Source organism: Nannospalax galili, unplaced genomic scaffold (genome assembly GCF_000622305.1).
Source record: "Nannospalax galili isolate Female #2095 unplaced genomic scaffold, S.galili_v1.0 scaffold571, whole genome shotgun sequence".
Classification (NCBI taxonomy): Eukaryota; Metazoa; Chordata; class Mammalia; order Rodentia; family Spalacidae; genus Nannospalax; species Nannospalax galili.
In genome coordinates, this window is record NW_008330297.1 from 420589 (window position 1) to 446487 (window position 25899).

Consider the following 25899-nt stretch of genomic DNA (forward strand, 5'->3'; position numbering starts at 1 on the left):
TTCATCTACTGGCATATACTTAAACTGATTCTGTACTTTGGCTATCATGACTAACACTCCATCACCAGGAGAGAACAGGGATCAAGTTCGGCTTGCACGCTTTGCCTGCTGAGACATCTCACTGGCCCTCGTTATAATCATTTTTAATGGCCACAAATGTCATCTATATATCAGTTAGACTTCTCTCTACAATGTTTTCAGTAACAATGATAAACAAGCTCTTACTCAACGCATTCTGTGCTAAGCACTCCAATTCCAGCCTTCCTTTCCCACTTGGGAAACATACTCACAAGCACCAGGGAGCAGCATCACTGGGATGACAGGGGAACCCCTTAAGAAGTGTCTTCACAAAGCAGAGAGCCCACAACTCAGTACTTTCAGCATCGCACCTCGCGTGCCAGTCCCACACTAAGCAATAACGAAGGTATTTTCATTGAGGGTCCTGTCCTCCAAATCCCCAAAGAGCCTTTCCCCATGGGTCAAAATAGGTTCAGACTTGATTTTGATTTTTAAAGGAAGTCAGTAATTATCTATTCTGATGGTCCAGGTCTCTTGTCTTGACAAATTGCCTCTGTGTAATTTGGGCACCTCTCCATATTCACCACTTGTCTCAGAAGTCTGTAACACCCTCTCACAGTTATAGAATTTCCACTATGGTAGTAGTACCTTTAAGCTAATATTTATCTAAACCTTTTAAATATGTAACAACAAAATTGCATGATATCAACAGCACAGTACAGAAATGAAAATTTTGACTTTTAATTTAAAATAAGTTGATCTAACATAAATTGAAGCTAAACAAAATTATCTGTAAAAATTAATTTTTAAAGACCTAAGAATGGGTGCTGAAGAGATGCCTCAGGAGCTAAGAATGCTTGCTGCTCTTCCAGAGGACCTGAGTTGGGTTCCTAGTACTCATGTCTGGGAGCTCACAACCGCCAGTAATTCCAGCTCCAGAGGACCCATGCCTCTGGCCTCCACTAGCACTGTTTTCACGTGTGCGCACACACACATATATATACACACACACAATTAAAAATAAATCTTTTAAAAAAATCTTAGCAACAAATACTAAGCTGTTAGATCCTGAAATAATGCTCTCCGTGATGAAAGCACCAAAGACATGCAGGGGAGGAGAAGGGGAAGGGAAGGGAAGAAAAGGAGAGAACTACAGAAGGAGGGGGAATTTCAGAGTCTGAGCAAACTGTCCATCCACTCTAGTCTTCTGTGTGCAGATGCCTAAACTAAACTTAGCTTCTCTTTTTTATTAAGGGATATTTAGGATTAATAACTTACCCTCTGGCTATTTATATTGTTTCTAGGATATTAGAAGTCAACATGTGTCTTACGCAAAATATGTTTTGTTAGAACTTGCTTCTCAGAATCTTTCAGGGCTCATGACACACCCAGTCTATACTTCAAAATCTCCACTCTAAAAAGAATATGAAGATTTGTATAAGGACTACTATCACAGCTCTCTTCCCTGTGTACAGATGGCTCAGAACACTGGTGAGAAGTCCAGCCATGCCAAGGGACACCTGAGGGAACCCGAGAAAAGATGGGTGAGCCTGTAGACAGGAGTCACTAGAACAGAACACCATGCTTCTCCAGGAGCAGTCAGGAGAGAAGGGCACATCCAGCCCAGGTGCCCTCAGGTGAGAAGGGCCCCCCATCCAGGCCAGGTGCCCTCACGTGAGACGGTCCCACCATCCAGGTCAGGTGCCCTCAGATGAGAAGGGCCCACCATCCAGGCCAGGTGCCTTCAGGAGAGAAGGGCCCCCCATCCAGGCCAGGTGCCCTGTAGGACACAGCAATGAGAAGATAGGCATCATTGGCATTCCTGGAGAAACCTTGCAAGAATTGAACTGCATTGGAGGACTAACAGTGCCCAGCAGAGCAATCAAGAGGGACGATGAGAGTGGGCCCAGATGTGGATCTGGGACAACGATGTGAGCAGAGAAGTTGACAGGGAGTGGCCAGACTTGATTGTAGACAGTGGCACATGGATAAAAGTCAGTGAAAGCATACTTGGCAAACCTGAAGGTCGGCCGCTCAGTGGGTGGTCAAAATGACCTCGTAGTAGACATTGTCTGTAACCTTGGTGCTGAGGAATTGGTGAGTGGGTCTGGCCAACCTTAACTGGACGTACCACATCAGCTCACGTGGAACAGTGAAAGGCATAGGGCACGCTGGGTACACTTGGAAAAGTGCTCTCACGTGGGGATGTGAGGAGACTTCAGTGGACTTGGAAGCAGGCTTGGAGGTGCTTCGTGGCAGAGTAAAGGTCAGCCAGAACACGAGAGGACAATATGGAGGACTCAGAGCTAGGCAAAATGTGTGAAGACACAAACATACACTAGAGATGGTGTCATAAGCACAGGAGCCTGATCTTAAAGGTGGTCCAAACAAGACAAAACTTCAAATCCTTTCCACCTTAGGTGGCTGACAAGCACGGCGGAGGCTCTAGGTCTTTCCAGAAGGTATGGTGAATGGTGGCAGAGGTGACCTAAGAAGCTTGCCCGGAAATACACCAGGAAAGGGTTTGCCAGGTAGCGATGTAGTCAAGATTGGTAAAGTAGTCTATACAATCATCCCCAGCATATTACAGCAATGCTAGTAATGGACATGTCTTCCAGTAGGTGGAAAAGTCAGTGTTAACTTCCAAGGACATGAACCAGTTGAGGGCCATCATCACACTGATGGGATGTGTCTGTGAGGCAAAGGCATGGAAGTTCTCCTGCATGAAGCAGATCTTTGTGCAATAGAGTCAGGGCTAGAAGAGTGTTATATAAGCCCTAGCTTGTTTGGGGGATCTCTGCATGATGCTCTGTCTTGTGCGGACGGCAGCTGTGAAAACTCACAGCACTTGCCCCAGTGCCCCGGGTGCTGTCTTCCTTCCTCGGATGTTTGCAGACACTTTCAGCCCTTGACTTATGGAGGCTCATGCTGGGTTTCTATTTATCAGGCAAAGAACAGCCACAGTAGCAGTGCACAGGCACCTCTCTGTGCCAAGGGCCCTGGATAAGCTTCATAGCATCCTTAAGCAATGAATTCATGTTGCCCTCTTCAGTGATAGCTACCAACTGCTTTGTCTTTTGACCCATGGATTAGAATTTGGAATGCACAGCACAGCCAAGCGCTGCTTCTCTCTCCTAGTCTTCTGCATCAGGTCTTTGAACGGGCTTGAATTGCTGCCTAGATCAAGAGTCTGTGGGTTTCTTGGTATCCTTATCCAATGGATGACTGCCAATACCTATGACCTGGCCAGTGGCAACTGAGCAAACTCAGAGCAGTCAATCTGCCTGGCACAGAGACTTGATCATCTTGCTCATGGGCTGCTACCACCTATCCCCAGCACGTGTCACAGGGGTTGGCACACCCCTTAAGGGGCCACACTGCCTCACTGATGCAGTACCTAGAGGGACAGAGGGGGCTGCAGTCATGCCTTTCGGTGATTTTGTGACTTTACTAGTGGTTCTAATCCCTGTGTCTGTGGAGAACATGTAATTCTCCCATTAATGGACAAAAATGCATCTCACATGCACCAGAACTATAAAACCTCAGCAATAATACTCCAGTCTATAACCTTCAGTTTTAAAATTCATCTTAGATTCTACACTTGACCGGGAACACAGCAGCTGTTTTTCTGAGTCATCATTGTGCCTTCGCATCCAGAGCTCTCCTATACTCTGTGACCTTGGTGACAGGGTCTCAAATCGGATATATGTCTCTTTTGCCAAATCATCTTCCCAGAATGATTCTGACATACATTGCAGTTTGCAGACTTTATACAATAAAAAGCAAATTAATGGCAAGACAACAACACAGGCAGAGCTGGTCACCACGACAAGGAAAGACCACTGTGAGCTGCGTTCTTCTGTTCTGTTGGTAGAAAAGGTGATACACTGGTCCTTCTGGGGAGCCATTCCTTTTGGACAGACACATGCCACATACTGCCTGCCAGTCTCCAGACCATCTATGGTTACTTGGTTCTTCCTGGAGTCTACATTCAACAGCAGCAGGTCCTCCTCACCATACTTGGCATACAACACGGTCACCACAGACTCACGAGTGGCGTTGATGGTGTTCCATGTCAGAGTCACACTCCCTTCAGTTTCACCAGCCACTCTGAGGTCTTCTGTTGTGAAGTTCATTTTCATAGGTGCTGCTTGACCCAGCAATACCAACTCCTCTTTCTTACTTGCACTGACTGGAGGAAACTTACTTCCATTCATCACCACCTTTGCACTGGTTTTCCCACCTTGGTGGAGCTGGACTGACCGGTGGCTAGTCCTGATGGTGCTTGCTGACGTGCCAGTTCTTAGAATTGAGGTTGGAGATGAAACCGAGAAGAAAGGCGACAAAGAAAAGGAAGCGGTGGAAGGCAGAGGCAACGTAGGAGCAGAAACAGAGGTAGAGGACACGAGAAGGGAGGAGGAGGACGAGACTCGGGGAGGTGACGATGAAGTAAGTAGAGGTGTGGGTCTTCCAGATCCTGGGTGGGGCCCCTGCTCAGGGTGCTCTCCAGTGCTTCTCTCTGATGTATCTGATGTCATAGTGGTTGTAGCAACACCAGCCACTGTCACAGTTACCACAGCCTCTGACACCCCAGCCAGATTTTTGGCTTGACACTTGAAATCCCCAGCATCCTTGTAGGAAATCCCTGTCAAGCTTATGATGGACCATCTCACTCCTTCTCTTGGAGACTCCTGAATCACTAGAAGAAAAAAATGTATGCTCTATGAGGAAAGAGGGTATACTGGAACAATCATGCCAACTGGAAAGGAGACAACTGTCCGCTGTGCTGTGCTATCAGTGTCCCCTCACACAAGCCAGGGGAAGGGGCACTTTTTAAGTTTTGCTGGCTGGTGATGGTTCTGCAACTTGCTCACGTGTACTCTCAGACCTGCTGAGTGCTGCAGGGTCTATGTGGAGAGTGATGCTTTAAAGGCATGTGGAGGTGGAACCAGGAGACGCAGGTCTTAGTCAACCTTTGTCTCCTAAACAGTCTGTAGCTGTAGACAAGTTAATTGAAGGTTTTAGATCTGTGTTTCTGCATTTATAAAGTAAGAGGATAAGACGAAATGGTCTTACCAGTCCCTTCTAATTTTAACTGCGAATCTATAAAATGTTTATCATAAGACTTCAGCTATTTTTCAAGATTTGTTGTTTGTTTGCTTCTTTTTCTTTGTTTTTGTTTTTGTTTTGTGAGACGGTCTTCCTTGCAGGCCCAGCTAGCCTGGAATTCACTATGTAGATCAGAGATCCACCTACCTCTGCCTCTCAAGTGCTGTGTACACTCAACTAAGATTTTTTTTTCATTGTAATAAATGTACCTATCCATATAGCTAGAAAGTAAAAAAGGTCATTTTCTGGCATAGGGGAAATCTCTTTCACTCTAAATCATTCATTTCCTATTAAACTTAGAGAAACTAACAAATCATACATTGTTTTGTTTACAGAGTAATATATAGAAATAGAAAGCTGAAATATTTCTTTACTAAACACTAAAATTTGATCTGGAATCAAGACAAAAAAAATGTCTGAAGAATAATGTATAAACCAGCAGGCCACAAGTGAACTCACTAGCTTAAACTGTGGGCAACTTTCCAGCAATCTCTAAGAATATTAGGCCTTAACTTCTTTTAGTCCATCAAGTTTATTTTTTTCAGCCTCATAATTTAATTTTGAAGCATTTCAAGAATACATTCCTCTACTTATCCGACTGTCTCTGATGAAATGGGCCAAAGCCTGAACTTAACTCTCATAGGCTTGAAAAGCCTAAATAGTCAATATTTCTAAAAATTATACTTTTGCCCTATAATAAGAGTTCCATGTAATTTATTATTTAAATAGTTATTCAAAACTTGTGTGAAAGTCTTTTTTTTTTCTTTTTGAGACAGGATCTCTTTGTAGTCCCAGCTGCCTAGAACTCACTTGTGGAAACCAGACCAGCCTCAAACTCACAGAGATCTGCCTGCCTCTGCCTCCCAAAGGACTAAAGGCATGCGCCGCCATGCCCAGTGTATCAAAGTCTTTTAAAAATGCTTTCAAGGTTTTGCACTTTGAAGTGAATGTATACAGGATGACAGAGCAAGATAAAGGCCTAACCCCATCTTTCATTTACTGCAGCATGTAATTTCTACCTAAGAAAAAATTAGCTGAGGAAAAAATTAATCAATGAAATATACTCTTGAAATCCCTTGTGTCTAGGAAACTGGGGATATGGTACAGAGATAGAACACTTGCCCAGCCCTGGGTTTGATCCCAAACACTGAAAAACTTTTTTTTTTATTTGTGGCCTGAAGATATAGTTTGGCGGTGGAACACTTGCCTAGCATGCATTAGGTCATGGCTTCAATCACCACCACTAAAAATAAAAACAAAATTTAAAAGAACTATATCTAAGTCTTGCATCCAATAGTCTTGGTAGGTTTTATTAGAATTAATCAGCTGTGTAAAAGTTACACAAAAATATGAAATGACATTCAGAGTTTTGTAGACTTGTTTCATGAAGAAAATACCTGTATAATTAACTGACGAGCTGTCAGATCTGGTCCACATGAGCTGTGGGGTAGGGTAGCCAGTGGCATCACAGCGCAGCAGGACATTACTGCCCAGAGCAGATGTGATTTGGGTAGCTGAGGTCATCACCAATGGCTTCAGACACCGTTCCAACACAGCCCTCTGAAACAAAATCCCTGCAAGGCGCTGGGGTTCACTACAGACCAACAGCGGGTCCAGAAGCACCACCACAGGGTCAGCAACCTTCGACAGCTTGATCACTTTGGATATGTGACAGTCGCAGAACCAAGGGTTATCCTGCAAACCTGCAACAGAGAAGTGCAGAAGGGCAGTGAAGATCATTCTGATGAATTCAGTTGGCACCATTGCTTCTCAGGAAAGAAGGTTGCCACATGGTAGCCCTGACAAATGAGGTTCTGTGAGGGACAAAACACACCCATCTCTATTTTGGTTTTGCTGTAGAATCCAGCAACTTCAATGCAAGTATCTGCCGTTATAATTGTTAATGATTATAGCTAGTATCTTCTGAACTCTGCTCTAAACATTAACCTTTATTATTTCATTTAATTCCAACAGTCTTGTGAAGAAGAAAGTGTGTTGTTGTTGCTGTTATTATTCCCATTTTAAAGATCTGGAAGCTAAGATACAGAGACGCTAAAATCTTCACCAATGCCACATAATCAGTATTAGAGCCAAGATGTGAACCCACATACCACAGAATGCCATAAATACAAGGGTAGAGATACTCTATAGCTGGGAGTGGTATCACACGCCTTTAGTCCCAGGCAGAAGCAGGCAGATCTCTATGAGTTCAAGGCCAGGCTGGTCTACATAGTGAGTTCCAGGCCAGCTGGGGCTACAGGGAGACCCTGTCTCAAAAAGACCAAGGATAGAGATATTCCTAGAGTGCTCAGAAAGTGCTCCCAGGTTATCACAGGGCGCTGAAAGCTGCTCACTTAGCCTGGAATGTGTCATGGTTTCTGTTACTCGAAGGTATGTTGAGGTAAAACAAGTTTAGTGTATAAAATCAGCAGGAGATAAGGTCAGAAAGTGACTCTGCGTAAGTGCCGTAAGCGGTGGTCACCGAGGTGCTTTGCCCGAATCTCAATTCAAGAGGCAACACGTGAGAAAGCGCAGTAGCCAAAGGCTTCCAACCCCAGTACCTTCAGGCTCTCCCTCAACCTCGGGAACTATGCGTAGAAAGAACTCTTTTGAACTTTAAGAAGCCTGTTAGAGCTGAAAGGAAGGTGAGTTAAAAGTGACAGAAAGCTTAGTGACACTGTCACCCTGCTAAGCATGCAAAGTAGAAAACATGCTTAATAGAATGCGTTCTGTACTGATGCCCACGCGGAACATTGAAAAGGCTGCTGGGGTGCTTCTTGCTGGTCAAAGGAAACACGGCTACAATCATTATGTATAAAGGCATCAAAATTCTTGGGCTCATTCCCAGCCTCTGCAAAATTATTAAATTAAGAAAGGCATGCAGAGCAAAAACCAAATCCACAGTGAGACCATGAAAGTCTCAGAAGCATCTTCAGATCGTGTGGTTGGGAAAGTGTCTCTCCGTGGATCTTAAAGATGATGCCTGAAACAGCCTCGCAGAGAGGTAGAGGCTTTCTGAGGTAGAGACTGGTTTTTATGGCTTTTCCTGATGGCATGGGATATACACTGCGAAGAAAGCATAGGACTGCAATTTAAAAATTCTACCTGGGGCTGGAGAGAGGGCTCAGCAGTTAAGAACACTGGTTGTTCCTGCAAAAGACCTGGGTTCGAATCCCAGCACCCACATGGCAGCTAACAACTGTCTGTAACTCCAGTTCCAGGGGATCCAACAGCCTCTCTGTCCTCTGTGGGCATTGCGTGTCACAGGTGCACTTACCTACATGAAGGCAATACACACATACAGAAGAAATAAAAATAATAAAATGTTAAAAGATAAAATTCTACCCATTGTACACATATAACTGCTCATTTGTAGGTGTGTGCTTACGCTTACCAGTATTCTAACAGCTGGTCATGAGGACTCATTTTTCTGCCAGGATTGGTTACTTTTTAATCTCTTATGTGAGAAGTTTGTTTTTTCTCCCATGGGGGAATAACCTTGAACTTTTCCCTCTTATATTAAATCTTGTGACTAGTTCTCTAATTAATGTTCATTTGAACTCTGTTAACTTAAATATTGGCCCTTCACCCAGTTTCTTGCCATAAGTCGGCTTTCTAGTTTACTCTCATATAGAATATCTGAATATAACTCTGAAACATAAAATCTGGGCTGAAATCCCAATTCTGGAAAGCTCCATATTAGATAGTGTGAAACGAGCTCTCTCAGGCTCCTCTGAAGAATGGCAGTGATTCCTTCACAGATTTATATGGAAATTTAATTTAATAACCATACAAACTACCTGACAATGGATGATTAATGATTAAAATTCTGTAAACTTTAACAAGTCTTGCTAAACATAATGCTTTAAACCTATTATTAATGTAACAATTATTCAAATTATGAATAAACAACAAATTAAAAAGATTGTTGATAAATACAGATTCTCTCTTCTCTAATCTGATTTAATTATTGTTGATAGAAATCAAACTTACATAATCAGAACCTCAGCTGAAAAACAAAGTGATAAAATAGTGAAATGCCTAAAACAATGAAGTACGTCAGCAGGCATTCAACTCATTTCACCTCCAGGTGCCACGTTCGATATTTGTTCATTATTGGACATAGCAATACTAAGGCCGATTTAAATGTAGTGGGGAGGAAGGGTGGAAACTGGTAGGAAATGACATCTTCACCAGCTCTGCTGTGCCCAGGTTCTGAATGAGGCAGTGAGGCCTGATCTTGCTGCCTTGCTGAGCCTCAGTTTTCTCATCTGTAAAATGAGAGAGCTGAGTAATTCTAGAACTTTCTCCAGCAATGTTTTATCGGACTATAAAAAAAAAGTTACCATAAATTAGAATAAATTTAAAGTGGATCAGCAAACTGACATTGAAATCCATTATCAGTAAGTAGAAAGCAGAAAAATATAGTAGAATGCCTAATATGGAACATTTTTCACCTACTGATTGAGGTATGAGAGGTTCGCATTTAAAAAGCAAGTAGTTCTAGTCTCATTTCCATTGCTGTGATAAATCACCCTGACCAAAATTGCCTGAGGGAGGAAGGGTTCATTTGGATTAGAAGTCCAGGTTACAGGGCTGGAGAGATGGCTCAGGGTTAAGAGCACTGGCTGCTCTTGCGGAGGACCCAGGTTCTATGCCCACATCCCGCATGTCTGCTAAAGATAATCTGTAACTCCAGGGCCAGGAGATCCAATGCCCTCTTCTGACTGCCATAGGAATTGCATGACACAGGTACACCTACATACATACAGGCAGTACACTCATACACAAAATAAAAATGATTCATAAAACATTTTTTAAAATAATTCAGGTTACCGCCCATTATTGCAAGATGGAATCTTAAAACCATATCCACAATCAAGAACAAAGAGAATAAATACAATGGATCCTGTCACTATTGTTTCTTATTATGATTTTTCCTTAGTCTTGATAATTTCAGACATCTATAAGATGAACTACGATCATGTCTACCTCCCTCCCATTTTCTCTACTCTTAGAGAATGGTACTACCCACATTCAGGGCGGGTCCTCTCACCTCAGTGAGCAGCAGTCAAGGCAATCCCCAGACATGCCCGGAAGGCCTACATGGTCTAGCTGCTCCCTCATTGGGAGTCTCCTCCCAGGTGGTTTTAGGTTGTAGCAAGTTGACATTTTTAAAAATATTTTATTATTTTTATTTTGTGTGAGTATATTGCCTGCATGTATGTCAGTGCACCCATGTCATGCAATGCCTGTGGAGGTCAGAAGACGGTGTTGGATCCCGTGGAACTGGAGTTACAGTTGTTAGCCACCATGTGGGTGCTGGGAATTGAACGTGGGTCCTCTGCAAGAGCAACCTGTGCTCTTAGCCACTATCTCTCCAGTCCCCATCAATTTGACATTTAATGCTAACCCAGCACTTGGGAGGCAGAGGCAGGCAGAGCTCTGTGAGTTCAAGGCTAGCCTGGTCTACATAGTGAGTTCCGGGACAGCTGGGGCTACAAGGAGACCCTGTCTCAAAAAAGACAAATAGAAAAAGCCAACAAATTTTAGAGTTTTCTAGATCTATCTTACATGATGTAGCATATTTAAAATGTGAATTTTATGTGACATGAAACTAGTTTATTAACTTTGACTGAAATCCAAGCTAAAGTACCAAATTAGCATTTTATAAAGAAATAGAGCTGATTTCAGTCATTTAAATGGATGTAGGAGAGAATTAGTATGGTTTTATCTCTTTTTAAAAATTTTATATTTATTATTTTCTTTCTTTTTTTTTCTTTTTCTTTTTTTTTTTTGTCTTTTATGAGACAGGGTCTCTCTGTAGCCCCAGCTGTCCTGGAACTCACTATGTAGACCAGGCTGGCCTTGAACTCACAGAGATCTGCCTGCCTCTGCCTCCCGAGTGCTGGGATTAAAGGCGTGCACCACCACACCCGGCTATTATTTTTATTTTTATGTATGAGTGTATTGCCTGCATGAATGTAAGTGCACCTGGGTCATGCAATGCCTGTGGAGGTCAGAAGAGGGTATTGGATCCCCTGGAACTGGAGTTACAGACAGTTGTTAGCTTCCATGTGCGTACTGGGAATCAAACCCAGGTCCTCTGCAAGAGCAGCCAGTGCTCTTAACTGCTGAGCCATCTCTCCAGCCCCTGGTTTTAATCTCTTAACAGCTCAGTTCATTTTAGTAGTTTTCTTTATCTCTTACACATACTTTCGCATTAATGATTTTCAAACCATTTATTATTTTACCTTACATACACTTAAACATGATGAAGAATTATATATTTAGAGAGAAGATGACAGATTAGAGACACCAAGCACATCCCTGAATGACCATAAGGATCGAAACAACAGGTGTGTGGCTACAGAGAGAAGTTTGTGACATAGAAAGGCATGAGGATACTTCAGTCAATAGCAGAATCCAGAACACTGAACTTCAGGTTTGTAAGACAGAGAACCCAATTATCTGCTGCTAAGCAACACTACAGGAAATGAAGAGAATCTCCCTTGATGGAGGCTTAAGCAAAAGAGAAAAGGAAGCCTTCAGAGAACCACTGTCATGGAATCTGGCACTTGCAAAAATAGTTTACAATGGGAGACACCCCTCCACCCCGCCATCCATGCAGCAAGCATGCTGAAAGGGGCTGCCCTGCACTCCCTGGCTTGCTCACCGGTGGCATGGTGAGGAACTATCTTAACAGGATGTGGAATAATATATTCCAAGTCCTAAAAGTAAATAACTGCCAACTTAGTCTTCTAGACAGTCTTCTATACATCCAGCAAAGTTGTCCCTTGCAATTGGGTAAATAGACCTTCCAAGAAAAACACAAGGTAAGCAATTCATGACCACTAAGCTAACATTGCAGACGATAATGAGAAGAATCTACCCTCATAGAGGAAAAAAAAATCACACTCATGAGAGCTCAGAAAAGAATACATCTCACTAGATGAACCTATGAAAAACAAGAGTTAAGAAAAAATTTTAAAATTATGATTTGGTAAACCAAAAAAACCTCTGAAATGATTCTTCTGCCTTATTCCACACAAAAATCATTTCAAAATGGATCAAAGATCATAACATAAGACCTGAAAATATGAAACTACTAGAGGGAACACATCAAGATATAGGCATAAGTAATGGTTTTCTAAGTCAGACTTCAATAGCTCAAAAAACAATGGCAAGAACTGACAAATGGGATTTCATCAAATTAAAAAGCTTTGTCTGATGAAGAAAGGAATTAGCAGTGAGGAGATGACCTAACTTAAGAGAAAATCCTAACCAGATGTCCACCTAACAGGACATTAATATTCATAATTTGTGAAGAACTGAAAAAAATTAAGCAGCAAATATTCTAATATATTTAGCCATCATGGAAATGCAAATCAGAACTACATTGAGAGTCCATCTCACTTTAGTCAGACTGACCGTCATCAAGAAAATAAAGGACTGAATGTAACCCAGTGATAGAGGGCTTGCCTAGCTTGCCTTGCTTGCTGCCTTAGGTTCAATGTAAGGAACAAGGTAGGAAGGGAGAGGAGGGGAGGGAATTCTGGGAGAATGCGGGAGGGGCCCTTATATGCGTGGTGGGAGTATAAATTAACCTAGGTACTAAGGAAATCAGTATGGAGGCCCCTGAGAAAATTAAGAAAAGAAAAACTGTGTGTTGTGCATGTCTATAGCCCCAGTACTTGGAAGGTCAAGACAGAAGGATCCTAAGTTCCAGGCCAGCTAGGGTCACATAGAGAGACCCTGTCTCCTAAAAAAACTAAAAATAGAACTACCATATGATCCAATTATAACATGTCTGAGTAGATATACCCAAAAGAAGCAAAATCAGCTTACTGTAGAGTATCTGCATACCCATGTTTATTGTGCCACCATTCACACAGAGTGGCTACAAAATCAGTCTAGGTGATCAAGAGATGACTGCATAAAGAAAATGTGGTATACATACACAATGGAGTTTTATTCAGCAAAAGAAGAATGAAATTACGTTATTTGTAGGAAAATGGATGGAACTGGAAATTATCATATTAAGCCAAATAAGCCAGACTCAGAAATACAAATACATGTTTTCTCTTGGAGGGAAAAAAAAGACATGAAAGTAAAAGGGCAATTAGAAATATGGAAGGAGAGACAGCACAGTGGCACACACCTTTAATCCCAGCACTCAGGAGGCAGAGGCAGGGGGACTTCTGTGAGATCGAGGCCAGTTTGGTCTATATAGCAAGCTCCAGACTAATTAGGGCAGCAGGGAGACCCTGTCTCAAACAAACAAACAACAACAACTATATATATATATATATTCCATATGTACATATAGTCCATATATATATATATATGTATGGAAGGGGCTACATGGGAGTGGTGGGAGGAGCATTCAAGATGGTAATTGAGGGATGAATATGATCAGAATACTTTACATATATTATGAAAATGTCACACTGAACCCATTCCTTTGTACAATTAATATATGATAACTGAAGAAAGAACTGGAGGTGTGGCCACTGCTGGACCTTTTGCCTAGCATGTACAAGGCCCTGAGTGTAAGCCCCAGAGCTGCCCCTACTCCCAATTCTTTTAAATTAGATTTTAAAAATTAGAGTCTTTTTCAATATGATCTGTTCTGCTTCAATCCGATCTGTTCACAGTTGTACAAATTCATTGAGATAAAGTGCAAGAAACTTGAAAATTTTACAAAAGGTTGAAATCGATTGGCATTGCCAGAATCTTAGACTGGGCTGTACTTAGTAAAAAATAAAAAAGTTAAAAAAAACAATGAAATTAATATGTGGCTTCTCCAACTCAACTGATCAGAGATCAGTTCTCAAAGTGAAGATTCCATCATGCACCTGCTCATTAATTTAAAAGAGAGAACGCTAGTGACATGAAGACCAAGAAGAACATGGGATGTAACATGAAAGACCCGCCAGGACTGATGTGTTGTCACCATGGCAAAGAGTGTGAGAAGGAACAGATGAACCCACAGGATGCGGAACAATGCATGGATAAACCCGCCTTCGTGTAGTAAAAATTCAAAGATATAACAGTACAATATTCATACCAAAATAAAAGATTAATACCTTTATAATTTATATCTATCCACTTTAATCAACCTCCTATGTGTAAAATTTTATGATCACCATAGCTATTTCATTTTTTTATATTCATCTGTATGTGTGTGTGCCTGCCTGCATGATTTTGTGGGCATCATGTTCATGCATGTGCTTGCCGAGGACAGGGACCACCAGGATCCCCTGTAGCTGGAGTTACAGGTAGTTGTGAGCCACCCTATGCGGGTGCTGAGAAGCAAACCTGGGCCCTCTGCAAGAAAAGAAGCATTCTTAACCACTGAGCCATCTCTCCAGCCATGGTCATTTCATTATTGGACTTTAAGATTTTTTTCTAGGGGCTGGAGAGATGGCTCAGTAGTTAAGAGCACTGGCTGCTCTTGCAGAGGGCTTGGGTTTGAGCCTCAGCACCCACATAGCAGCTAACAATGGTCCGTAACTCCAGTTCCAGGGTATTTGATGCCCTCTTCCCACCTCCTCAGACAGTGCACGACATGAATGCACTTACATACATATGCAGGCAATACACTCATACATGTAAAATAAAAATAAGATTTTTTTAAAAAAAGATTGTTTTCTGATTTGCCCAACAGATCAAATTTATCATTTCCTACAATAATTAATGTATGCAGAATGCTTTTACCTTCAGAATTCCTTGAGCAGTTATTCCAGAATTTTTCTTCACACTTTCCCACACGACAGAAACTGCACTTGTCAAGCACTGTAAAGAGTGGAGGCTTTTCCCTGCCGTAGGATGAACAGCCATCCTTGTTTGCCTGGGACAGTGCTGAGTTTAGCTTTGAGAAAACCGCATCCTGAGAAACCTCTCTGTCCTGTACAAACCTGCTTGCCACAGTTTTATGACTGTTCATTGAAGACACCAGACTTGGTCAGAATTAAAGGACACCACTGGATTTGTCCTACTGGTAGCTCTAAAGGGAGACGTATCTCTATCTCTATCTGCACCCCCACAAAATTTCATGCATTCTGTCATGTATGTTAAGGCCTATGGGGCCAAGTTTTTGTTCCCAAATGTCCCTTGGTATGCATTCATCCACTGGAGTCTAGTCAACTTATCTAAGCACCACTCCCTTGAAGAAAACCAATTCTCTCTCTCCTAGCAGTCATCTGTTGCCAATAGTTCCTCAGCTAAGGCTGGGGTTTCTTACCCATGTCCCCACTTCTCTGCTGGTTTTTGTCTGCTTTGAGCCTGCATGGGTCTCATGCGTGTTGTTACCATTGCCATAAGTTCATATGAGTAATTTCTCAGCTCTCTGAAACACTCTGCTGATCATCCACCACCATCAGCTCTTTCCAGCTCATCTTCTGCAATGGTCCCTGAGCCCTGGATGGCAGAGATTTGACATAGGTGTCCTGTCTACAGACAAGCACTCTGCCATCTCTTATTCTCTGCACTTTGGCCACTTGTGGCTTTCTGGGTTAATCACCATCTGTTGCACGAGAAAACTTCGCTGGTGAGAGTTGAGATGCATTGATAGTTTTAAAGTATGAATTAAACTTATAATGCTATAATTCTTGGATCCCAGATGTTGCTACTTTCACCTTTTTACTTGTAGATAATAAAATTTGTAGCCACTAAGTATTTTTAGGTGACAGAGACAAATTATGGTAGAAGGCTTATTAGATTAGGAGCCTAAAGAAATCTGGGGTTAATCAAGTCTCTAAGGAACTTACCAAGTCAAGGTAATAATCTCTTTGTACTTTAGTCTCTCCTGGTATGAAATCAGGAAAATAACATCATCTTCCCAACGTGGTATAGAAAGAACTTGGCATGGTCACATAAGGCATAGTAAAGTAGCACAGCACATGCTTTAAGATCATGACACTTAAACTCAAATCCTGCCTGCCCAGCTGTGTAGCCTTAGACTGATTCCTTATGCATCCTGAACCCTGGTTTTCGGTTCTTTAAAAATGAGGATAATAATGATGATATTCCTTACTTCAGCTGCTGTGAGAATTGATGTGGATGATTGCTTGGCTGCTTAGTGCTGTTGTGAGACAGTTTTCTATGGTCTCTCATTCTGCCATCTGTGAGCACAGGTGAGAACTTCCTTTAGGTCTTCACTAAACTATCGTTGTAAAGATTTTTTGTTGAAGGAAAATCTTTGAAATATAGAGATATGTCTCCCTTTAGAGCTACCAGTAGGACAAATCCAGTGGTGTCCTTTAATTCTGACCAAGTCTGGTGTCTTCAATGAACAGTCATAAAACTGTGACAAGCAGGTTTGTGCAGGACAGAGAGGTGTCTCAGGATGTGGTTTTCTCAAAGCTAAACTCAGCACTGTCCCAGGCAAACAAGGATGGCTGTTCATCCTACGGCAGGGAAAAGCCTCCACTCTTTACAGTGCTTGACAAGTGCAGTTTCTGTCGTGTGGGAAAGTGTGAAGGAAAATTCTGGAATAATCACTCAAGGAATTCTGAAGGTAAAAGTATTCTTCATACATTAATTATTGTAGGAAATGATAAATTTGATCTGTTGGGCAAATCAGAAAACAATCTTTTTTTAATTTTACATGTATGAGTGTATTGCCTGAATGAATGTAAGTGCATCTGTGTTGTCCAATGTCTGAGGAGGTCAGAAGAGAGCATCAAATCCCTTGGAAATGGAGTTATGGACGGATATTAGCCACCATGTGGGTGCTGGGACTCGAACCCAGGCCCTCTACAAAAGCAGCCAGTGCTAACTACTGAGCCATCTCTCCAGGTCTTAGAAAACAATCTAAAAGTCCAATAATGAAATGACTATGGCTGCAGAGATGGCTCAGTGGTTGAGAATGCTTCCTCTTGCAGAGGGCCCAGGTTTGCTTCCCAGCACCCACATAGGGTGGCCCCAAAAGGAAACAACTGTGTCCAACAAGAGAATGGTGGACAGCCATCTCTTTCATACAATGAAATTCTGCAGTAAGGAACTGCTGATGGGTCAACCTCACAACACGCTGCTGAGTGGAAGAAGCCTCCACAGCGTACACGGTGCAGGATTCCACGGCATTCTGCAGCAGGTGAAACTCACCTACATGATGGTGAAAATCAAAATAACAGTTGTGCAGTGTGAGAGAGCCACTGGGAAGGAGCATGGGAGACCAAAATAATGGCCATATTAGGTGATGGGATATTATGCACCCTGGTGGGAGTATGGTTTATATTAGGCAAAATTTATCAAATTGTATATACTTCGTATCTTGCATTTCACAATATATAAAGTTTAGCTCAGTCCCTCAATTGAAAGGAAAGAAAAGCTTTAAAAAATAGTGATGTCTCTTGAGAAGAACTATGAATTTGAAATTTGATTCTGCCTCCTTACCAGCAGTACAAAGCGGATGATGATAGTTACAGACCTACCTCCTGAGGCTGTTGTGAGGATTAAGTGTGTGTGTGTGTGTGTCTGTGTGTGTGTACCTCTGTGCTCCTCAGGAGAGCATGTAGAAAGGTGCAAGTCTTAGCTGTGTGGATTTGTTTCTTGAGCTTCTAGGAAGAAGGCAGTGTATAAGCCCAGATATTGGTAAGTGTTTTGTGGAACGAATGTTTGTTTTCTTTGGAATTCTGTGGGAACACTCAAGCGGTGACTTCCCTTCAGGTAAATTACATTACAAATAAAAGAGCCCATGTTTACAAGTGGGCAGATTTGGGTTCCAAAGAAAAACATACCCAATAAAGCATTTTACTCTCCCTCTGACTACAGGATTTTTTCATCTAAGATAAACAGTGGCTGTCCTGACAGATACGTCTGTACAAATATTTGCTTTTTGAAAACAAGATCATGGAAATTTACCTGTATAACAATTCAAAACTGGAGTTTCATGGTTAATGTAAATGTTTGTTTAAATGTTCATGACTCTAGTTTATGGGTACATTAAATATTTCTAGGTTGATAGTTTAACTCACACAGATGAGAAAGATCAATTGAAAAATGTATCCCTGAGTTTTTTTTCTTTTAATTAGAGATATACTTTAAGGTGGTTAGTCAGTGATGGATGTATAGGTATAGATATTATCCTATACCTTGTATCACAAAGGAACATGGAAAGGCTTGAGTCCTGGACCCACAGGAGCTGTACTCCTCGCCAACTCCCCACAGTGTGGTGAGTGAATTTGACAAGTGGCTTAACTGTGCCTCATGTCTTCACCTACAATGTAATGTAAAGTAACCCTTACCACCAGCTTTACACAAGACCAGAAGAATTTACATATTTGAACTTCCAATTGCAACAACAACAAACACAGACAGGGATGCTGGAGGTGGAGTTACACTCCACAGTTACACTTCCGTGTCTGTCCTGTTCGGTTTTGGTCTTCCTTTGACCTGATCTTTGCTGTGCCTTCATCCCTCCATTGCGATAAATTTGTTTATCCTACACCAGTAGATATTAGAAATATATAGCTTGCTTTTTATTTTATTTTCAAAATAGAGTCATACATTTAAGAAATTGCCTTGTGTCAAGTCTTTTAAACAGTGTTGAAACAGTTAAAGACTATAGGTACTTTTATAGATGAACTAAATGCATTTTTACATTCTAAGATGAAAATAAATGTTAAAGGGTCAGGAGTGAAATGCTATGATGATTGAGTGATTGACTGACTGACTGACTGACTGACTGACTGACTGACTGACTGATTGGTTGGTTGGTTGATTGATTTGTAAGCATTTTATTTATTTTGAGGGTGGGTAGGAATGTGTGTGTGCCACAGCTCCAGGATCCAGGGTTAGGACTCTGTGCTCCAACAGCCTTGGACAGCCATGCAAACCAGTTCTTAAGGCCTATGAAACACATGATCAAGTTTATTATAGCAACAATGCCAATTCAGTGTCAATTTTCCATATTAGCTACTTTTTTCATTGCTATAGCAAAACACTTGAGCAAAGCAACTTAAAGAAGGAAAGGTCTATCTTGCCTCTCAGTTGAAGGTAGAGTTATCATGGGGAGGAAATCATGGCAGAAGAAGTACAGGGCAGCTGATCACATTGCATCCACAGTCAGGAAGCAGAGGGAGATGACTGTGTGCAATGCTGGGGTCCAGCTTTCTCATTGTCATCCAGCCTGGGATCCAGCCCACACAACAGTGCCAACTCACATTCAGGGCGGGTCTCTCCTCCTCAGGTAAACTTTTTTGGAAACACCCTCAGAGACACACTCAAAGAGTCTTGTTTCCATAGTGATTCAAAATCAAGTTAAAAATGAAGATTAAGCACCACACACACTGACATTTCAAAACCATTCCTGCTTGATTCCTGAGTCCTTACCCAGATTTACTACTGAAGTCAAAAGTATTAGCATTCATTGCTTCTTCATAGTTATATTAGTAACTAATCCTCAGAGACTACTAATAGCAATTTAGAAAGTGAATTTTGGAGCAAGCCAGTAAGCAGCTCCTCCAAGGTCTCTGCTGCAGCTCCTGCTTCCAGGTTCCTGCTCTGAGTTCCTGCCCTGACTTCCTTCAGTGACCGATTCTGACCTGGGAGTTGTAAGCTGAATAAACCCTTTACTCACCCCTCCCAAAAGAAACTGAATTTTACATTCTACTACATAACATATTAGATAATTCTATTAGAATCAAAAATTGCTTTCAAAGAAACTTTAGAAAAGTAGTGAAATAAAATTTCATCTTTAAGACAATTTGTAGCAATTAACCTCTCTCATAAGAATCAAATTGTGGCTAAAGTCCAGAAATACTACAACACAGGCTCATGTGGTGTCTATCCATGTATGTAATAGGGACTCTACAGATTATCTACTAACCTTAACTAAGGTTTATTTCTCTAACCCATCCAATAATACATCTATTCTCCAATCAAAAAATATTGGAGCCAGTCTGGTCTACATAATGAGTTCCAGGTGATACACAGTAAGACCCTGTCTCAAAAAAAATTTTTTTTGCAAGTGTTTTGCTTGTTTTGTAAGTGCCTCAATGTCAGGCAAAGCTCACAGAGGCCCAAAGAAGGCATTGGATGCCCTAGAACTGGAGTTATGGATGGTTGTTAGCTGCCATGTGGGTGCTGGGACTCAAACCCAGGTCCTCTGCAAGAGCAGCCAGTACTCTTAACTGCTGAGTCAACTCCCCAGCCCCATAACTCTTGAGGGTTTTTTGTTGGTTTTTGCCTGTATTTTGTGGGGGTTTTGTTGTTTTTTTGAGACAGGGTCTTCCTATAGCCACAGGTGGCCTGCAACTCACTATGTAGCACAGGCTGGCCTTGATCTCACAGAGAGGCCTGCCTTTACCTCCCAAGTGCTGGGATTAAAGGTGTGTGCCACCACACTTACTCACTTTAATTGACATTTAATTTGTTCAGCAAATAGTTGAGACATGACACTGTCAAAATAACAATGGTGCGTGCCCCAAATTTAGCATCTACACTGCCTCTTCATCCTGGAAACTGGTATGTTTCACTGGCCAAACACAGATGTTCTTTTCAATTTTCTGAGGAAAAAAAAACTGACTTCAACAGCCAGAAGAATGTAAATTTGGAACTGACAATCCAGGAATTCATAAGTGAAAAGTATAACAGCATTGATCTAGTCAAACTGATTTATCGAATCTTTGGTCTGTCTCCTATAAACTATGAAAGACACCCTGCTCACAGATATGCCAAGAAGGGCCTGACTCAGGCCCTCAAACAGGCATCACCATCCCAGAAAAGAAACTGGTTCCTCCATCATTGCTTTTTTTGATTAAGGAAATGTCGAAGAAGCTACGTGCGTGAGTAGAACAAACAGGAGAAATCAGGCTGGTGCTGACCTTGAAGCCTCATCTCTACTGGCTAGCGTTCACAGTGCCAGAAGGTGCTGTGCATGCTACCAGAAGAGAAGAGTCATCACCAGCTTTACCCAGCTGTGAACCCTGTGAGCCACAATAATCACTGGCCGGCAAGATCTGCCCACCAGTACAATAATGGCATGAATAGTTAATCCAACTACCTTCTGACTGGATTTGACACCCACTTCACTAGATGGATCCTGTTCCCAGCACTGTTAACAGGGCCAAGAACCTGTAGCTAGACAGGTCACAGGCCATAGGGGAAAACAGAACCTACTACTATTATTCTGCTTAATACATAGTACTAAACTGACTCTTAATGACTTATTGTTACACCCACAGATTAGTGCACCTTTCAACTCTCACCAGAGAAGCTTCTTTTGCAGCAGATAGAGATAAACTCAAAGACCCACGACTGGTCACTGTGCTACAAGGAAACCATGTTGTCTGGACACCACAGAGAAGTTGCACATATGAACCCATAGCACATGTGACAGCATGCACAAGACCTGTGCAAGCCCAAGCCTGACAAAAACACAGCATGGATGGGGGAGGTGGGCAAGAGGCCCAAGCCTAGCTGAAGATCTATTGACAACTGATAGCTCCTGGGAGAAGGAGAATCAGCATCCTTTAAGAGCAGGTTAGCCAGACTCCAAGGGATGGACTCTCATCCAAGAGCATGTGGGGAACACAAATTAGATTCTGTAGGCCTTTAAAAAAGAAAATTAATAATAAAAGATGTGAAGTCAAAAGGGAGAGGGAAATTAGGATAGAGGTAGAGATGGGGAAGGGGATCTGAAGATCATCAACATACACTATAGGAAATTCTCAACAAATCAATAAAAATATTTTTAAATAACTAAAAAGCAGATATACAACAGAGAACTATGAAAATCAAAAATTCATGTTTTAGAAAATATTAATACCTTGATAAGTCCCCCAAAAATATGGAAGCTAGTCTTCCTCACTAATGAAAGCACAGCCATCTCGGAGACACCAGAGTCACCCTGAGAACCTGCTGAAAGGGTGGAAAGGGACGGAATGGGCCGAGAGCAGCAGTGTGGAGACCGGCTAGCTCACAGAGCGGGGAAGGTGCTAGATTCTTGACAGCAATGGCACTAGCTGTGAGACGTGTTCTCCCCACCCCTCCACCTGCTCACAGGCACACACACACACACACACACACACACACACACATACTCAGTCATACACACAGCAAGAAAAACAGGGAAGTAGATGCAGATTAAATGACAAGGCACTATTCTAGTAAAGGCTCAGGCTGAGAGATGTAGATCAGTGGTGCACACATAGCATATGCTTAAGCACACGCACAGTCCTTGGTTTGATTGCCGGTGTCACATACACACACAACTAAAGGTGTGCTCAACATGCTATACACGAGAAGCCCAGAAGCTTGTGAGCTTACCAAGAATGATTCTTCTTGGTGAAAGGTCCGAGCTTTTAAAAGGTGTCATAGCTAAGTGGGACCAGCTGTCCAGGAAATCTGACGGCAGTGTGACTAGTCTATTACTTGATAAATCCAAGTAGGTGAGGTTCTTCAGATATCTGACAGCCTCATTTGGCACACTGGCTATTCGGTTATTGTGCAAATCCAGGGTCCTCAGACGTGGCATATCCAGCAGGGACACCCAAGGGAAGATGGTCAGAGAATTCCCATCCAAGCGCAGCTCGTGTAGCAGCCTCAGGTTATAAAAGCTGCTGAGGTCTATGCTGGCCACAGAGTTGTAAGTCAGCCAGAGGTACTGCAGCTCCACCAGGTAGTAGAAGGCCTCAGGCGGGATCCTGCGGATGACAGTCTTCTCTATGGAAAGCCTTGTGGTGTCCACGGGGAAGTTCACAGGGACCTCGTTCATGTCCAGGTCATTACACAGCACCGACCTAATGTCACAAGAGGAATGCAAGATCCACTTCCCAAGACCATTTAAAAACAAAGTTTTATTTGAAGTATGTATCAATTTTTCAATCCCTACTGGTTTTCACAAAACATTTCTTCAGGCTGACTAACCTGTTTACTAATAATTCATCATCATCTCCTTCACCATTATCATAACTTAGCAATTATTATACTAAACCATGCCAAGTGGCTATTTTCATAGTAAAAATTGATCAAATAGCAACTTCATGTTGTTCAACTGATATCAATGGGGGTATTTTCATTCTAAGCCTATGCAACACAGGTCACATCTATTTCTTTATTATCATCACAGCTGCCCTAGGAGATAGATACCGGATAACAGTTAGAACACCAGCTCTAGACCTTGCTCAGAGCTAAGCTCTGCGCCTCCTCTGTGGCCAGGGAAAGATGATTCACAAAACTCACAGTCACAATGTCCCACATGGCATTATTATGATGAATAACTTGAACAGATATAAATTCTACACCTTCGTGGCACATAATGTGTTCTCGGTCATGTTTGCTGCTATTACTAATAACCTGTTTAACATCTAAAATAGTTTGGGCATGCCAATTTTAACTTTTCAGTTTTGACTTTTCAAGGTCATCTGGTTTCTGCCCAACTCCAAATGAATCTCTTTAGGAAATGATCTGTGTTAAAGAATCCCATGAAAATCATAAATTGGGACTTGGGATGTAGCTTGGTTGGTAGTGTTTGCCTAGTGTGCACACAGCCCTGGGTAAGCTCCCCAACACAGCACAGACTGAGTGTGGTGCCACCTGTAATTCCAACATTCAGAGGAAAAGGGCAGGAGGATCAGGCATTCAAGGTCAGACACAAGAGAATCTCAGGCCAGCCTGGGCTCATAAGACCGTGTCTCAAAAAAAAAAAAAAGATAAATCATAAGTGGATGTTTTTTCTTCCCAGAGGACCATTTTATTGAAGAAACAAAAAGAGCAAATGTTTATAGCAGATGTGTAAGGTTGGACATCACTTTAACAAACTGCATTGCTTGCTACCTAAAGAATAGACCAGAAACCAAATTTATTCCTTCTGGCAGTCACTGAAGTGCCCTTGAGCGAGTCACATTGTGAACTTGTTTGTTGGCATAGGTAAAATAGGGTAGCCTGGCCAAACATGCGTTTAAATGTAAGTTTAAATCTCAAAGCTTAGATTTGTTTCAATCTGGAAAACAGCCTATTTTTTCCTTCATGCACATCTGAATTGCTGAAAGTGAGTACGTGGTTTTGAAAAAAAAAAATGTCATTCAAATTAGGATGCATAGCAATTTCAACCCGTAACAGTAAGTCAGGGAATTTGAAAAGCTAGCCCATGATGTGAACAGAGAATTTAGGAGATACCAGGGAAACAGTGAAGGACTCAGGGGATATCCTTAGCCCTCACCTCTGTATCACACACCTCAGCATCGCTTCACCAGAGAGACAGCAGTTTCCCTGTGCAATTGAATGTGCTGGCACAGAAGGAGCCCAGGTGGCGAGCTGAAGACCTAACGCATGATCAGATCAGCTGCATCGCTCAGCTCTGAGACCTAGGACAAGCCATTTGTCTCTGCACAATTTTATTTCCTCACAACAAGGCAGAAGTTGAACTAAAATAGTTGCAGAGTTCCTATCAGGCATAATATTCCATGAGTTTGTAAAATCCATCAGAATGGAGCCACCATGGAGAAGGAAATGTTTCTGACAGTTTTCTCAAAAGCATCCTGGTCTCACTAACTGCTGCACTTCTTTGAGAAGCTAGGGCACTAACTTGTGTTCTTTTCATTGTATTCATCCTCTCATGGAATATCTCAGAGGTACCAAGAACTATTTAAATAAAACTATTCACAAATAAATTTTAACTACATTATTATTTTTAATGTTTATTATTAATGTTTACTATTATTACTATTATTAATGCTATGCTGGAGATCAAACTCAGGTCCTTAGACATGCCAGGCAAATGCTGTATCATTGAGCTACAGCCCAGCCCTAATTACTAGTTGATTAAAGTTGTGCTATGTTTTTGCTAAGCTCTGTTGAAGAAACTCACAGGTTGTCAACTAACAAAAACCACAAAATTTTTTAAGTACTCTAAAAACATTCTGGGCCCACCATGTTTGGTGAATGAGAGCTCTTTTTTGCATTTACCTGCCTGTAAAAGGAGACATACCCATTATAAATGAATTCTTAATCTTACTACTCAGATTAAAAGCAATGAAGAGATTACATAACTTCTGTGAAGTCTTATATAAAATGAAAACAAAATCTATTAACCTCTCAAACGTCACTCTTCTCCCTCCTACGATGCAGTGGCTGGCATGAATAATCCTCAGATGAAATGGGAAACTGCTAGCAAACAGCATGGAAAAGCCAGCAGCCCCCTTTAGCCTCGCGATCTTGTGCTTTGCAGAAAGCTGGCACTGCGCACAAATACTGGGCGTGATTTGACCTCTAGAGAGACATTTGGTGAGTATGAGTGTAATGACTATTTTGTAATAAAGTGGTTTTGGATTTTTAAATAACTATATAAAGCTTCTAGGAGTTAAATTGTTCAAAATAAAAATAAGGCAGAGGGCAATCAGTTCATAAAACTAAACTAAGTCTTATGCAATTTAACCCTTCTCTGAGTTCTGATAATCAAACAATTTGCTTTCAAAATGAGGCTCATTTGTTTAGGTCCTTCAGAGTGGGACACTGAGAACACTAAGCAGCAGGAAGGGACGCGTACCTCGATCCTGAGACGTCATTTCTGCCGTGATAACCACAGGTGCACTGAGAGGGACAGGTGCAGCTCACTTCTTCCAGAAAGCTAAGCACAAGGCACACGCATGCCAAGAGCCGCATGGCTCCTCTCGGAGGTTATTTGAACAGAAGGTGAAGAACAAATCTAAGCTTGTAGAAACTGGTGTGTCAGAAATGTAAGCTGCCAAGTAGCGACAGCAGCTTACACGGGATTAGCCGAGACTCTAGTTACTTAACCTTCAAATGTGTCTTGCAGGGGATCAG

At 41.9% G+C, this 25899-nt stretch overlaps 1 protein-coding gene across 1 annotated transcript; it reads right to left on the reverse strand.

The window, feature by feature from the left end:
* On the reverse strand, positions 1–25899 carry Lrit3 (leucine rich repeat, Ig-like and transmembrane domains 3). Its single transcript, XM_008843454.2, has 4 exons — positions 25622–25899; positions 22402–22874; positions 6525–6830; positions 1–4717 (listed from the first exon to the last, which is right to left on the reverse strand). The coding sequence occupies exons 1-4, from the start codon at positions 25735–25737 to the stop codon at positions 3561–3563; spliced, it is 2052 nt and encodes a 683-aa protein (XP_008841676.1). The 5' UTR covers positions 25738–25899; the 3' UTR covers positions 1–3560.